This window comes from Heloderma suspectum, chromosome 5 (assembly GCF_057233095.1).
Source record: "Heloderma suspectum isolate Gila_16-S chromosome 5, 16-S_ref, whole genome shotgun sequence".
Classification (NCBI taxonomy): domain Eukaryota; kingdom Metazoa; phylum Chordata; class Lepidosauria; order Squamata; family Helodermatidae; genus Heloderma; species Heloderma suspectum.
This window is the reverse complement of record NC_139462.1, coordinates 65,421,919-65,435,462: the sequence shown is the minus strand read 5'-3', so window position 1 is coordinate 65,435,462 and position 13,544 is coordinate 65,421,919. Positions and strand designations below refer to the sequence as shown.

Here is a 13,544-nt window from a genome sequence, read left to right as displayed (position 1 = left end):
AGAGAAAAGAACAAAGCAAATACTAGGTAGAACTTAGAAAATATAGTTTCATGATCTATTTTGCCTTCATTCCCGAATACATTTCTATTTCAGTCACTGTGGATGCACTATTAATATTAAACTGAAAAGAAAGTTAAAATCTTTCATTTTAGGCCATTATCCTATCTAAATTAAACTAAAAACCCTACCTGGAAGTAAGTCCTATTGAACTAAATGGGGCTTACTTTTGAGCAGATACATATTGGATTGTACTGTATATTTATGAATGTGCTGATTTTATTTGCAGCTCCTATCCTGTACTAAATTCATGGATACCATTGGAAAAGGAAAAATTTAACCAGAAGAACATATTTATATGCTAACACTCAATCCACTGATAAACTGGGTGTGATGAGAGCTCATGCCTGTATATATGTCCCTTCTGTGCTGGGACACTGAGCTTTTCCCACAATAAAACACACACACACCAGAAACTCTAATAAACCTTTCAAGGCTCTGCAACAGTATATGATAAAAGATCCAAAGTGGCCCTTATCCCTTCCAGAAGTGTCACTGAGGGATTGCCTCCAATCCTTTTATTGCTGCAAGAACGGTTCGGCTCATCCTGAGCAGAGCGAGAGGAGAATTTCAGAAAACAAACAGCCATCAACTGAAGTCTGGATGGAACCTTTAAATGTAAACAAGTATCTGATGCACATAAGTGCCAGCCAAGTAAGGAACATTAGTCATTACGAGGAATTTATAATCATGCATTTGTCATTTATATAGCATTTTTAATATGAAGAATGCTTTACCACCCATACCTTACCTCCCTAGCTTTCCATAAATCCAAATTTCACTGCATGCCTCATTAATTTCATCCACTTTATAATTATGTGCAGCCCAAAGGCAGAACTAGGGCAATTATTCTGTAAGATACCATCTTCTTTCTTAAAGAAAAAGACATTGTTCAACCCTATTCCCACAGCTTCCTTTGCAGCTCTGGGATGTAAAATATTGGCAACGGCCTTGTGCACTCCACTGTCCTCTACCAGATAAAATCACAGCTAGTGACTCAAAGTGCCCATGACTCATCATCTTTTCAAGCAGGTGTCCTACAAAGACGACATAAACAACATTTAATGCACATTCAAGTGAAGCCACAGGAACCCTGTAAATATAGGGCAGAGGTCTGTTTGTTCTGTTCCTTATGCCATTTACCTGTTCAGATGGCAACTGTGGTATTTGCTTACACATTTGTTTGTATAGTATGAAGTTAGTGTCTGCCTCCAGTCCCAACTGAAACCACAGCCCCATTTTGCCTGATATATTTAGGCATTGACCCAAATGCTACTCTAAAAAGTTTACAAACAGATCTGGTCTATGCATGCCACAAAATTATTTGGTAGAGACAAAGAGCTATGTAGAGTGGGCTGTACCACTTCAGGCTGCAAGTGGAGGATGACGTATCTTAATGTTCACCAACATTTTAAATAATATCCCTGCAAGTAAAAAGCTAGAACATCAGGGGAAAAGGTTCTAACCCAGCTTGTTTTCTGCTGCGCTAGTTTTCTACTTGCGGTGAGGTTTATGTAGGCACTGCATGATGATGGGGATAATTAAAAATGTGATTCTGCACCTGCTGTTTGAAATTGTACAGTCCATCCAAACCTCTACCAGTTCATTCAGGCTACCTGTGTAGCGCAGACTAGACCTCGTGAGTAAAGGGAGCTCCACAAGATGTTGCCTGTCCAGTTAACAGCAGAATAGTAATACCATAATAGCTGTGTAATGGAGTGAGAGGACAGACTGGCATATCTTGTAGCCTACTGTGTTAAATGTCCATCTTTTGAAGGGCACATCAAAGATTAAGCTTCAAGATATTCACATATCAAACAGTATGGACAAGTAACAACTATTCACCCCCTCAGGGTAAATGACAGAGCGAAGAGTAATGTATTTCATTTATGGGTCCCTGCCTATTAAAGTATCCCAGCTGCTCTATAATAAAACACCCACTATTGACTGACAACATACCATAATTATTATGCACATATCTTTGTGGTGAATAAACACGTTTCATGACCATGGAAGCATACAGGACCTGGCAAGATTGTAACAAAAATTAAATCAGCCTACAATAACTATAAATAATCTTGCGAATATTACACCTTCAAACCTACATAATCAAGCATGATCATCTTGATCACATTCTGGAGAAAAACTCCAGTGTTAGACAATGGAATTCCAGAGACATTACTGAATTCTCCACTTCATAATTTCCTGTGGAAGGCAGATTCATCTGTTGCATGCATCTTAAAATTTTAATTTCCATGCTTTCACATTTACTGAATACCTTTCAAGACACGAGATTATTGCCTGATTGGATGAGGCAGTTCACATGAAAACAAGTATACAATCAGCTAAGATGCACCAGATATATGACAAAGTCTTATGTAGGTAAATCTATGGATAGTGGGAGGCATCACTTTAAGCTCCTTTTGATTCTGAGCACAGGCACATAACTCTGTATCTTACTCATCTGCCACCAGAGGGAGCGTGAACCATTGACCTATTTCCACCCCACAAAAATTCAGCATATCAATTTGCCCTCTCTCCCTTGCTCTCCCCATTGGATTTAGAGGGATCAGTCGCCGTGCATCACGGGCAATGAAGTTCTTTGTCCCACCTCCCTTTCCTCGAATCTGCTCGAGCTCGGGACTACGTTTCCCAGGAGGCCCCGGAGCGCGGATGGATCACCTGATGTCTCACCGATTCCGAGCAAAATGGCGGCCCCCATGATGCGACGCCTTCGGCGTTGGCTTCGGCGTGAGAGTTTCTGCGTTGGGAATGTCGCCGGACTCCGTGGACGGGAGGGTCCGGTGGCCGCTAGCGCGCTCTGCCGGAGTGCAGGGGAGATTACAACGAAACAGAACTGGTATGACAGGGAATGGCCGGGCCCGGTGCTCGGGGTGGGTAGTTGATGAACTCGTGATTCTCGACCCCTCTTGCGCTTGCCCGCCTCCACTCCCTTGCAGTAGGATTGCTCGAAAGGCAGCCCATCTGGGCTCCCTAGGCGGACAGGCTCCCTGTTATCCTTCTTCCAGGATCTCAAGTCCTTTCCATAAACGGGGTGTCTATTCATTTGCGTGTCAGTATATCGCAGAGATCTGGATGAGGGTTACAAGTAGAGCGTAGTAAGTGGCGGTCAAAAGCCTTGCCTATTCTCATCGCTGAAGGTACAGTGCGGGTGGTAAAGCATTCAAGCTGATATTTCCTTTACCAACTGAAGACGCCAACATGTATCAGAAATTTTGGGTTGATCTGCTGTGTAGCCTGAGGACCCCTTTAGAAATGACACTTTCTCTGCAGTGTAGTGGGGAAAGCATTCATTGCTGTGGGGGGGAATTATGCAAGCGCGTGTTTTCCTGAGCGTGTGGAAGCTGCAATGTGCAGCACCTTCTAAGTGCATCTGTATGTGGCAACATAAATACACATGCAAATTAGATGATGTCCACATGTCTACACTGTTGTCTTTTCCTATAACTACAGGAAAATTGCACATTTGGAGCAGCCTTTTAGTTGCAATCCCAAGCACATGAGATGAAACTCTTCCATTAAAATAAATGTAGCTTGGTTTTAGTAGATTCATCTCTAATAAGAGAGACATCATAATGTTCTTATGTACATGACACATTTTTGGATCCTCCAACCTTAATTTTACACACTGTTCTCTAAATGCATGTTGCTTCAGGATAACCAGTAATTCTAATTAATCTGAAGGATGTCTACTTTTCTTAATGATTCCACTGCAGAGAAATATAAAAGCCTGAACTTTGTCTGGTTAAAGAAAGGGTTCTTTTAATATTTGAAAGGAATATTGTATTTGATATATTTGCTTAGTGTTTTTCTGTATTCCACATATCTCCCATCTTGATCTTCTGTCATTGCTATGGCATATGCTTGACTTCACCAGTGAAATATTATATTTGTGTCTGTCTTTGAACGTCCAGATAATTACTTGCAGAACCTCTCAAGCGGTTCATCCAGTAAAGGTGACTCCGTTCTCTTGCTCATATGAAGATTATGGATGTGAGGGCAGCAATTACTTTTCAGCAGATAGGGAGGTGCTTGTTCTTGTTCAGGCTGTTCAGAGAACCATCTCTTGAGTTAAAAAGATTATTTCTCTATTGCCAGACTACTGATGCTTATGCTAATTTAGTGCTAATAGTGCTGTGTAGACCCACCTTCCCAGCTTGAAAGTGACCATCTGACAGCATATGCATAATTGAATATGCCACCTGTCTGTTGGAGATTTCTCAAATTTAGAAGGAAATTAATTAATATTTATTTCTATTTCATAATCTCTATTGGCTGCAAAATTGGCACCTGTCCAACAAACTCTTCCTGTCTGGGCAAACCTTACTTTTGAAAGGCACATTTTAAAATTGATGTAAGACATTCAGGGTGTGAGCAGGGGGGCAGGGGTTGCCTTCTTTTAACATGCTGCTTTTTGTACAATTTTCAGCTGTGTTTAATGAAAACAGTTCACAGTATCCCTCAGCATTCGTTATATACCAGTGGTGGGCTTTCAATGTGCAACAACATGCTGTTGAACTCAGATGTGTTTTGTGTCTGTATTTTTTCTATCCAGCTGCTCTAGAAATTTAAATTGTATCTGCCCAGCTAGTGAATATGCTCTTTGACTTTCTTTTAGTGATGTTTCTTGGGCAGCAGTTGTGGGCCTGGAAATACATGCACAGATCTGGTCCAACTCAAAGCTTTTCTCCGGTTCACAAGTCCAATTTGCAGCACCACCTAACTCTTTAGTATCTTTCTTTGATGCTTCTCTACCAGGGACGCTGCCGGTAAGTTAGAATTCAGTCCTTATTGCTGTCTTGAATTAAAAACAAAACAGGATGGTCCTTGCTCCCGTCTCTGTGTTCTGACTTTTAAATATGATGATAAAGAGAGATCTAGAACAGGCAGTCACCATTAGTGTTTTAGTTCTTTGGTATGATGATGATAATGACAATAACAGTGACAGCTCAAGGCCACCAGGGAAGCAATACTTGTCTGAAAAGCAGGATAAAACTATAACAACTCTAAATGAATGAATAAATGAATGAATGAATGAATGAATGAATATTGTTTAAATAGAGCACCCATACAAAGTTTCATAAGAGAAAGAAGACATGTCCTCACCACTGGATCACTTATACTTGGGCACTCCCATGAGGGAATAGTTGTTGATCCTTGTAGTTGGCTCTGCTACAACAGGAAAAAGTATCATGGAATTGGTTCCCTGAACTTTGTGGCAATTGGCGCTGCATCAGGTTCTGATTTTTCTTCTTCCTTAAGTACTAAGTTATTAGATGCAAGATGGTGTGTGTCTGTAAGGGTACCACTAGGCAAGGCACTGTAATCATTACAGTGAGTAATGATGAAGTTCAGAAACTCCTTTCAAGCCCATAGTATGTTGTTATTATTAGGACTCCTGTTTTGGAGATAGACTGAGTATGCATGAATAAAGAGCCTTAGAAGTATTGGTGGGTTTTTTGTTCATGTTTGACAATCAGTGTAGTTGGACCTCTTGTGGGAAAGGAAGGTAGCCTTTCGGCTATTATTTATTTATCAAGGCACAATCCTACGGGGATAGGCGGCTGCCTCCGAACTCGGAGGCAACTGCCTATCCAATGCAGGGCAGGACAGCACGGAGAGGATCGTTCCCTCCGTGCTTCTCCTGCTCTGCATTTGCGGCTAGACAGCCGATTTCAGCTGTCTAGCCATGGGAAGGCGGAGCGGGGGAGGAGGCTGACGGACGTCACATAGGATGTGTTATACCAGCATTTCCACCTTCCCTGCCCCGAACGCCCCGGTTTGGCCACTCCATGCTCCTCTTCCAAGCACGGAGCACAGGGTCATTCCACGCTGCCTGCGAGGCAGCGTGGAAGGGGAGGAAGATCAAGCGGGCTCTGAGGTCAGTTCCTGGAAACCCACATATCCTATGGCCGTCTGGCCGCTGACTAGCAGCCATAGGATTGCTCCCTCCCTGTATTTATATAGCTGCCCCATAATGTAAGTTCTCTCCGCAGCTCACAAAAAAATACAATACACTATAAAATAATAAAAACTATTAGAACTAAAAACACAGACATTCAAACTTAGAGGCCCAGGCTAAAAAACACAAGGTATTTAAAAGGCCTGGGTGAATATGAATGTCTTCACCTTGTACTAGAATGACTATAAAGATGACACTAGGGAAGCCTCTCATGGGGACAGTTCCATAACCAAGGTACCACCACAGAAGAGGTCCTTTCCGTAGTGATCACTTGCTTCACCTCATTTGGGGGGGGGGGCACTCAGAGCAGGACCTCTGGAGAACATCTTAAGGTTTGGGTAGGGACATTTGGGAGAAGGCAGTCTTTTTGATATTTGTAAACCACTGGTAGAGCCCATGCTGCAGAAGCAAGAACACTGTAATGCAATTGTTGATAGCACTTGTAGCAAAGTCTCAGGAGCATGCCTGAGGCATTGGACACCTGTTGCCCATAAGAATAGCCCACACAAGATGACAACAATGGGAGACTGTGTGTGCTACAGTAGGCAGAGTGCTGGGTTTTGATGTCTGAAATCTATGTTGAAATTGCTGAAATACTTTGTTCACAGTAAAGTGTGAAGGGATGATTCGTACCTGAACAAACGGGGTATATGCAGTGTGTGTGTGTGTGTCTTCATGTATGCTTCTGTATTCTTGTGGATTTCTGTATATTTTAAGAGAAAATTGTTATTTCTTTTATAATTGTTCCCTAGTGGGAAATCTTGAGCCTAAGTGGAAGCTGGCTTCTTTTGAGATAAGAGCTCCTGATTAGTAGACAGCTTGATGGCTAACCTAATGAAAAAATGTGTTCTGCTCTTGTTCACTCCAACAGAGGCTTCTTATCTGTGTGAGACGAAAAAAAAGAATTTCCCTTTGCAGTATTTGGTAGATAAGTTGAACGAGGATATTGTAAAATGTTAGTACTCAAGCGTCAGAATGTGATATGGACTTCTGTTGTTCCATATTAGTATTAATGGATTTTTACCCTTAAAGGTAGCCTAAAATTAATTTTATATAAGTACATTTAAATAAATTACAGCTTCATGGTATTTACTGTACTAGGCAAGGCTGGTGGTGTTACCTTTAGCTATGCAGATGTGGGCTTTCTGATTTTAACAGCATACTTCAGTGTGCCTGAATTTTTACTAGCTGCACAAGGTAGTTAACAGAATATTACTCAAAATGGGATTTGACCTCTGTTGGCTTAGGCCTAAAATTCTGACTTCTTTAAAGTTAGCAGATGAAAGAAGAAGTCCATTAAAATTAAACAGTAGGTGTGTGTGTAAATCTCATTGTTTTCAAATGACAGCCATATTAATATTGATGCAGGGATTTCCAGACTTTCTCATAGCAAAAACCTAAAGCTGGGGAGGTTCAAGTAAAATTTTTTCAAATACTTTGGAGAGTGGTGAAACTGACCCATCTGGAGATGAGCAATCTGATCTGTTCTTGTTGTTGCTGCTAAAAGCAGCCATGAGAGAGGGTGATATGGGCTGTGGTCCTGGGGAGGGGATGTTAATCCGCCCCCTGCTAAATCTCGTATTCAAAATGGTTTGCCTCATGGACGAACATACAGATACCATTCATCGGGGTGGCTTGTTGGCTCTACTGTGTTGTTTTCTGCAGCCTCAAGATCCACCAACCAGAGCCTGGTATAAAAGACATATGCTTGGAATTAAAGAACAGGGTGCCTCTAAGCACATTCTTTTCCAATTTGTGTTCAATCCCAGGATTGAATTGAGCTCACAGTCTTTTCATGCAAAAGTCCACTCCTGGTTACTCCAAGCTTTTCTTCATTTTGTTGTTCCTGTTATTAAACAACTGGGAGCCAAAACCCCTCGCTGATCTACTTCAAATTCCCCCAAGATCTGCCAGTAGATCTCAATTTGCCTTCTGCCCATCCCTGCTATAATTCTTTTCTACTTTGGCCCCCACTGTACTTGCCGACCCAAGTGCAGATAGACTGAAACAATTAGTTGTTAAGTTAACTTTGGGTTGTTTAACCCACAGTTAACCCATAGCATCTGGGTTCGCATGTCATGGAGTAACACCCGATCAGAAGTTGCATATTCAAAATGGTGGGGGCATACACTGTGGCAAATCCTGGGTTAATTAATCCTGCCAAGTTTACCACAGTTACATGCACACTTATCAGTGGTTAATTCTGCATGCCTCCACTTCAGGCTGTCCCACCATTCACTTAAAACTACCTGTGTAGGTGTCTATGGTTGTGGACGTGTAGAGGAGAGTTGAGAGCATTACAGAGTATGGACTTTGATATTTATAGCCAGTAGGTGAGCCAGAAAGAGATGTGGAGTTGATGACTGGGATGTTTAAGGTTGAAGAGGATTAGGAGTGGAGCCATTTTAGTGCATGAGAGGAGATTGGAGAGCAGTCAGTTAAATGTGGCAAGGGGCTTAGTTCAGAGCTTGAGGGGGTTTTAGGCTTGCAGAGTGGGGGGCAGTGGTGGTGCTGATGACAGGATTTCAGAAAGTGTGATCCGGAAGAATGGTACATTGGAATTGGATAACAGGGGTTATTTTTAGAAATTACTCACTCGCACATCTACTGTTCTCTCATCCCAAACTGCCTTTTTTTAAGGGGGAGACAGGACATTTGGAAGTGGCCACCCACTTGACATCTACTGGGTGGAGAGTTTGGCCATCCACAGATTTGCATTTGATGTCCCTGCTTTAAGTAGCCAACAGGATCCTTTGCAAAATGCCTGTGTAACATTTAGCCAGCTTAATTCTACTTTCACAGTTTAAAATAAATATAAAATTCATCTTGATTTCAGTGGGTACCAAATGAGGTCAACACAGAGACTTTTGCAAGTCCCAGTTGTGTGCCAGTATTTTTTATGGCTGGGGAAAAAGTTAAACTGGGAGAGTGTACAGCTTAATTATTTTGAACCTGAAGTTCCATTTCAATAGTTAATTAATTTAGAAGATTAATCTTTCACTTGGGGAGTGAAAACTGAAGCACGATGAGCCAGGAAGATGAGGGAGAATAATTCTGTTTATAGGGGAATGTCTCTGTGTCTGTAAAGGGTGGAGGGGGAGGGGGAGTCTTCATTATCCTGTACTTCAGGATCTAAACATTTCTTTGATCTATCTTAAATTAGTTTTCATAGGCAGAATAAAAAATACACATCAGACTACATTATTAAGTTTGTTAAATCCCTTATGCAATTATTAATGGCACCTTATTTGAAGTACCAGGGGATTAAATGTGATGGGTTTATTTATCTGTAAGAAGGATCCAACCCTTTCACTGAACTTAACCAACACAAACACATTGATGATTAGCGCTGGGAATGTCTCTTTTTCTAATTTGTGTTGGTAATGCAGGACTGCCTTTATTGAATTTCTCTTTTCCACAAACGCCAATATTTGAGGGCTTTATTATGCAAGAGCTGCTTTATAACAACACAGTTGTGGTGGATTAGTGAATCGATGAACTTGTAATAGCTGCTAGACATCTACATTACATGTAGATTTCATGTTTTTTAGTTAATTTCTGTAACTCCTCGTATTTTGAAATCTGAGTCCAAAAACTATCTCACCTAGGTTTAAGGGATCTTTCCTTTCCCTGCCCTACAACACACAATTGTTTGGGGGTAAGTCACTTTGTCAGATCTAAATTTTTCATTGGCCTGCCTAAGCATGCGTATGTACGTGTACACACCTACCTCCATGCATATTCCTGTATTTTCTTGTAGGCAGTCAAGGATCAGTGTTGATGATAGATGCGATAGCTGCCAAAATGTGCATGCTTGCACCATGTAGCGTGCGTATCATTTACAAGTCTTTTACCTATTACATCAGCCCAAATTCTTAAATAGCTCCATGATGGTTGCCAAGGTTGAGCGGCATTGGTGTGGCGCACGGCTTTCACCAGGACCAACACACGTGGCAAGAGGCTTTTCCACCTTATGCTGCCATGGGAAGCACCACTGTACGGAAGTGTTGTTGGTACTTCGGCTGTAATATTTATTACATCTTTCTTCTGGCAACTTATTCTGGGACTATGTCCCATTGTGGTCAGTTGGATTTACTCCTGAGTAGACCTGCATTGGATTGTGCAGTGCAATCTTGTGCATGTCTACTCAGAAGTAAGTCCCATGTGTTCAGTGAATCTTATTTCCAGGAAAGAGAGCATAGTCGTACAGGCTTAATTTGATTCTTACACTATCTGCAGTTATATCTGATTTATTTCACTTATTTCCCCCTTTTTTTTTCTCTTTTTCTCCCTTTTGACATCTGTTATATTATACAGTGCTTTTCTTTTTTTCCCCTTGCATGTTGTATGTTAAAATACAAATCAGCAATAAAAATGTATTGATAAAAAGATCCATACTTGATCGGTATTTTTGAGTTTAATTTGGTATTATTAAAACAGACACCTGTGACTTAAGGATGACCAATTCTGATAAGTATCCAGTAATGAGTGAGCAGCACTGTCCCTAAAATGTTTTGAAGACCCATCTTGCCATGTATCTGAATCTCTCCCCCTCCCTTCCCATTCTGCAGGCAATGATGATGTGGGACTATGACTGGCAGTTAAAGGAAGAGTGTGTGTGTGTGTGTAGACAGACAGACAATACAGAGAGAGAGAGAGAGAATGTGAGAGAGAGAGAGATCGAGATCAAGAAATAAACAAAATAAACTTTAGAGCTTCAAAGCAAGCACTAGGCTTGAATATTGACTTTCACTGTTTTTGGCTTATTAGGACTGAAATCTTGCACCCAATTTACCTGGTCCCAGTGAACTCAGTGGGGGTATGTCTGGATAGGGTTATGCTGTATATCTACCTAAATCAGCCTTTACTGGCCATTTGAGTTTCAGCTCATTACAACCTGATTCCATGTAGATACCTGGGCAGCTAAATAGTTAAAAACAAAGGTAAAATATAAGGAACAACTAGCCTCCTTAGGCAGTAATAATGATTGTTTTTTGTGTTTAGCAAATAAAACTGCTGAAAGTAGAAACACTTGCTGCATAAGAAACTATTATTTTGACACTAAAACAATTTAGTTCTTCAACGTTATCTGCAATCTCTAATTTTGGTCTTCGAGTCAGACCAAATCTCTAATTTTGGTCTTCGAGTCAGACTAATTGGCTCCATTCTGCCTCTGGTAAGCATTTCTGCTGAATGTTATACACTCTTTATTTTAGCTCTAACCATTTTCTCAAACATAATAAAACACCCAAGAAGCCATAGTAGTTACACTAAAGGTTTAATGGCATTCTAGTTAAGCATCCAAAATATGCTTTCATCCTATTACCTTACTAGATTCAGATCTTTGATATATATTTTTTCGGGGGTTAAAGAATTCTAAGGCCAAATCCATGAAGTCCTTTTGGGGTGAGGTGGAATGGAGGATGGGGTAAGGGGTTTCATGGCTAAATCGCCTAGCAATGATAAGATCTAGAGCAGTGAGTTCCATTTATTGACCAGCTCTTGTTTTTAAGAAGCAACTTTGCTCACCCCCAGACAAAGGTGAACTCCCTGCTGTACGGCTACTTCTTGTTTCACTTACTGTGCACTGGCTGCATAAGACTAGGCAGCTAGAGAGGATCTAGGGCTGGCTATGTGTTAATATACCTGTCCTAGAGAACATGATGCGGAAGGTTTGGGGGAGGGGGCGACAAAAGGAGATGCACGAAATGGAAGAGAATATTCTTTGCAGAACTATAATATTTGCTTTGTTATTCTCTCCAAATCTCTGCTGTCCCAGAGCTCTTGAGCATAGGTTGGGAACAATTCTGTCCCTGTTTAAAATAAGTGAGAATAGGAGCACTTTGGAGTTATATTAAGATAGGCTCAGTTATTCCTTTCTCTTTGAAAGGAATAATTTCAGCCCTAGTTTAAATCAGGGGTGGGCAACCTTTTTTTTTATCAAGGTCTGTATTCCCTCATGCATAATCTATCGGAGACTGGAACCAAAGCCCAAAGTGGCCAGGTCACACCTTTTCTCTTTCCGCTACCTCCTTTTCTCTCTCACTCCCTATTCTTTCCTTCCCTCCCACCTAGGTGTCTGCCAGCATAGGAACTGATCACCCTTGCTAGATGTCTGAAGTTATTGCTCTCAGAGAGCTTTGAAATAAGGCTGAGGGCCTCATGTCGCCATAGGGCCGCAGGTTGCCCACCTGTGACTTAAAATCCTAGTTAAACTGATGGTCAAATTAGCCTGAACAAGCACAAGAAAAGAAATGAAGACCCAATCCCTTATCTTTTTAGAGCAGCTTTGTAATTCCGATTTCCAGCATTTTCAAACATTCAGCCTGAGTTTTTTCCACTCCAAACCCTGAGGGTCCTGGAAGGTAAGCCTGCTGCATCAATAAATTGACATCACCTAGCATGAAAGTGTGAGAACAGAGGCTGGGTTTTGACACTGGATTTCACTTATTTATTGCAAGTTTGGAGAGCTTATCTTTTTCACAGGATTGAATATTGTCATGGAGAAACAAAAGTGTTTTCTAAGCAAGTTGTGCCAAGTTCTTTATACAAGGGGGAATGTATGGAGAGATTCTTGTACAGGTGAATAAAATACAAACATCTTTATGGTCAAGGGCCTGTTAGTAGTGTCCAGCAGCAAGCAGCTTTGATGTTACCACAAGCCTGGACAGGTTATAAGCATCATGGCTGCTCTGGCAGACATTGGCTTAGCTACTCTGATATCACAGTGGGGTTGGGCTATCAGAGTTGAGACAGCAGATACAAAGGGTAACTAGGGAGATGGTAGAATCAGCATTTCAAGGTCCACGAGCAACTGCAGCATCATTGGCCGCATATTGTGAGCTATTGAATTATTATTTATTATATTACTTTAATTTCTGTGCCATTTTTCCACATAAATGTGCCCGAAGCAACTGAGAACACAAGACCTCAACAGTGCAATGAACACCAGTTCATTTTAATACCAATTCATTTTAAAACATAGTACAGCCATCCAAATAAACAATTCATTTCAGTAATACCAACACTGTGCCTTTTTAAATTCATTACAAAATAGGCAGTAGGAATCAGTAAAACACTATCAATTGATATTGTTAAAATACATAAATATAGGGAAGGATCCAACGATGTGCTAGCGATATTAATGTTGCACTAGTATGAACCAACACTTCCACACCATAACTAGCCCAAGAGAATGAAAAGACAAAGTCGCAAGATTCATCTTGGGGGCAAAATTTTCAGAGATCTCTGCAGGCATTTTTCATAAATATTAACCCTTGAGGAAGGCCCAAATATATGGTGCAGGGCTGAAACATGCTGGCCTACTTCAAAGATTAACACTATATTTTTTTTCACCATCCTGAGACTTCATCTCTTCATTCTCTTGGATTATTTTGGATGTTCTCCAGTTTTGTTTGACCCTGGCAATGTAACTAGCACAATGGGAAAAAGTGTGATTTGCTGCCAGAATTCAGTAGCAAGTTGCTGTTTATCCCTAGCACAC

The 13,544-nt window shown here is 41.0% G+C and overlaps 1 protein-coding gene across 7 annotated transcripts in view; it reads left to right on the top strand.

The window, feature by feature from the left end:
* The first annotated feature begins 2,741 nt into the window (after nt 1-2,741).
* GATB (glutamyl-tRNA amidotransferase subunit B) overlaps nt 2,742-13,544 on the top strand; it is a 49,551-nt gene continuing 38,748 nt past the window's right edge. For 5 of the 7 annotated variants that reach the window (XR_014792104.1, XR_014792105.1, XR_014792103.1 and 2 more), the window contains exons 1-2: nt 2,742-2,917; nt 4,697-4,847. Coding sequence is in view for 4 of the 7 variants with exons in the window: in XM_084856264.1 (XP_084712390.1) it covers nt 2,766-2,917; nt 4,697-4,847 (303 nt within the window). In the remaining 3 variants the exon portion in view is untranslated. Of the gene's footprint in view, nt 2,952-4,696; nt 4,848-13,544 lie in introns of all 7 variants that reach the window. The other 2 variants (XM_084856265.1, XM_084856262.1) reach the window with 1 other exon arrangement.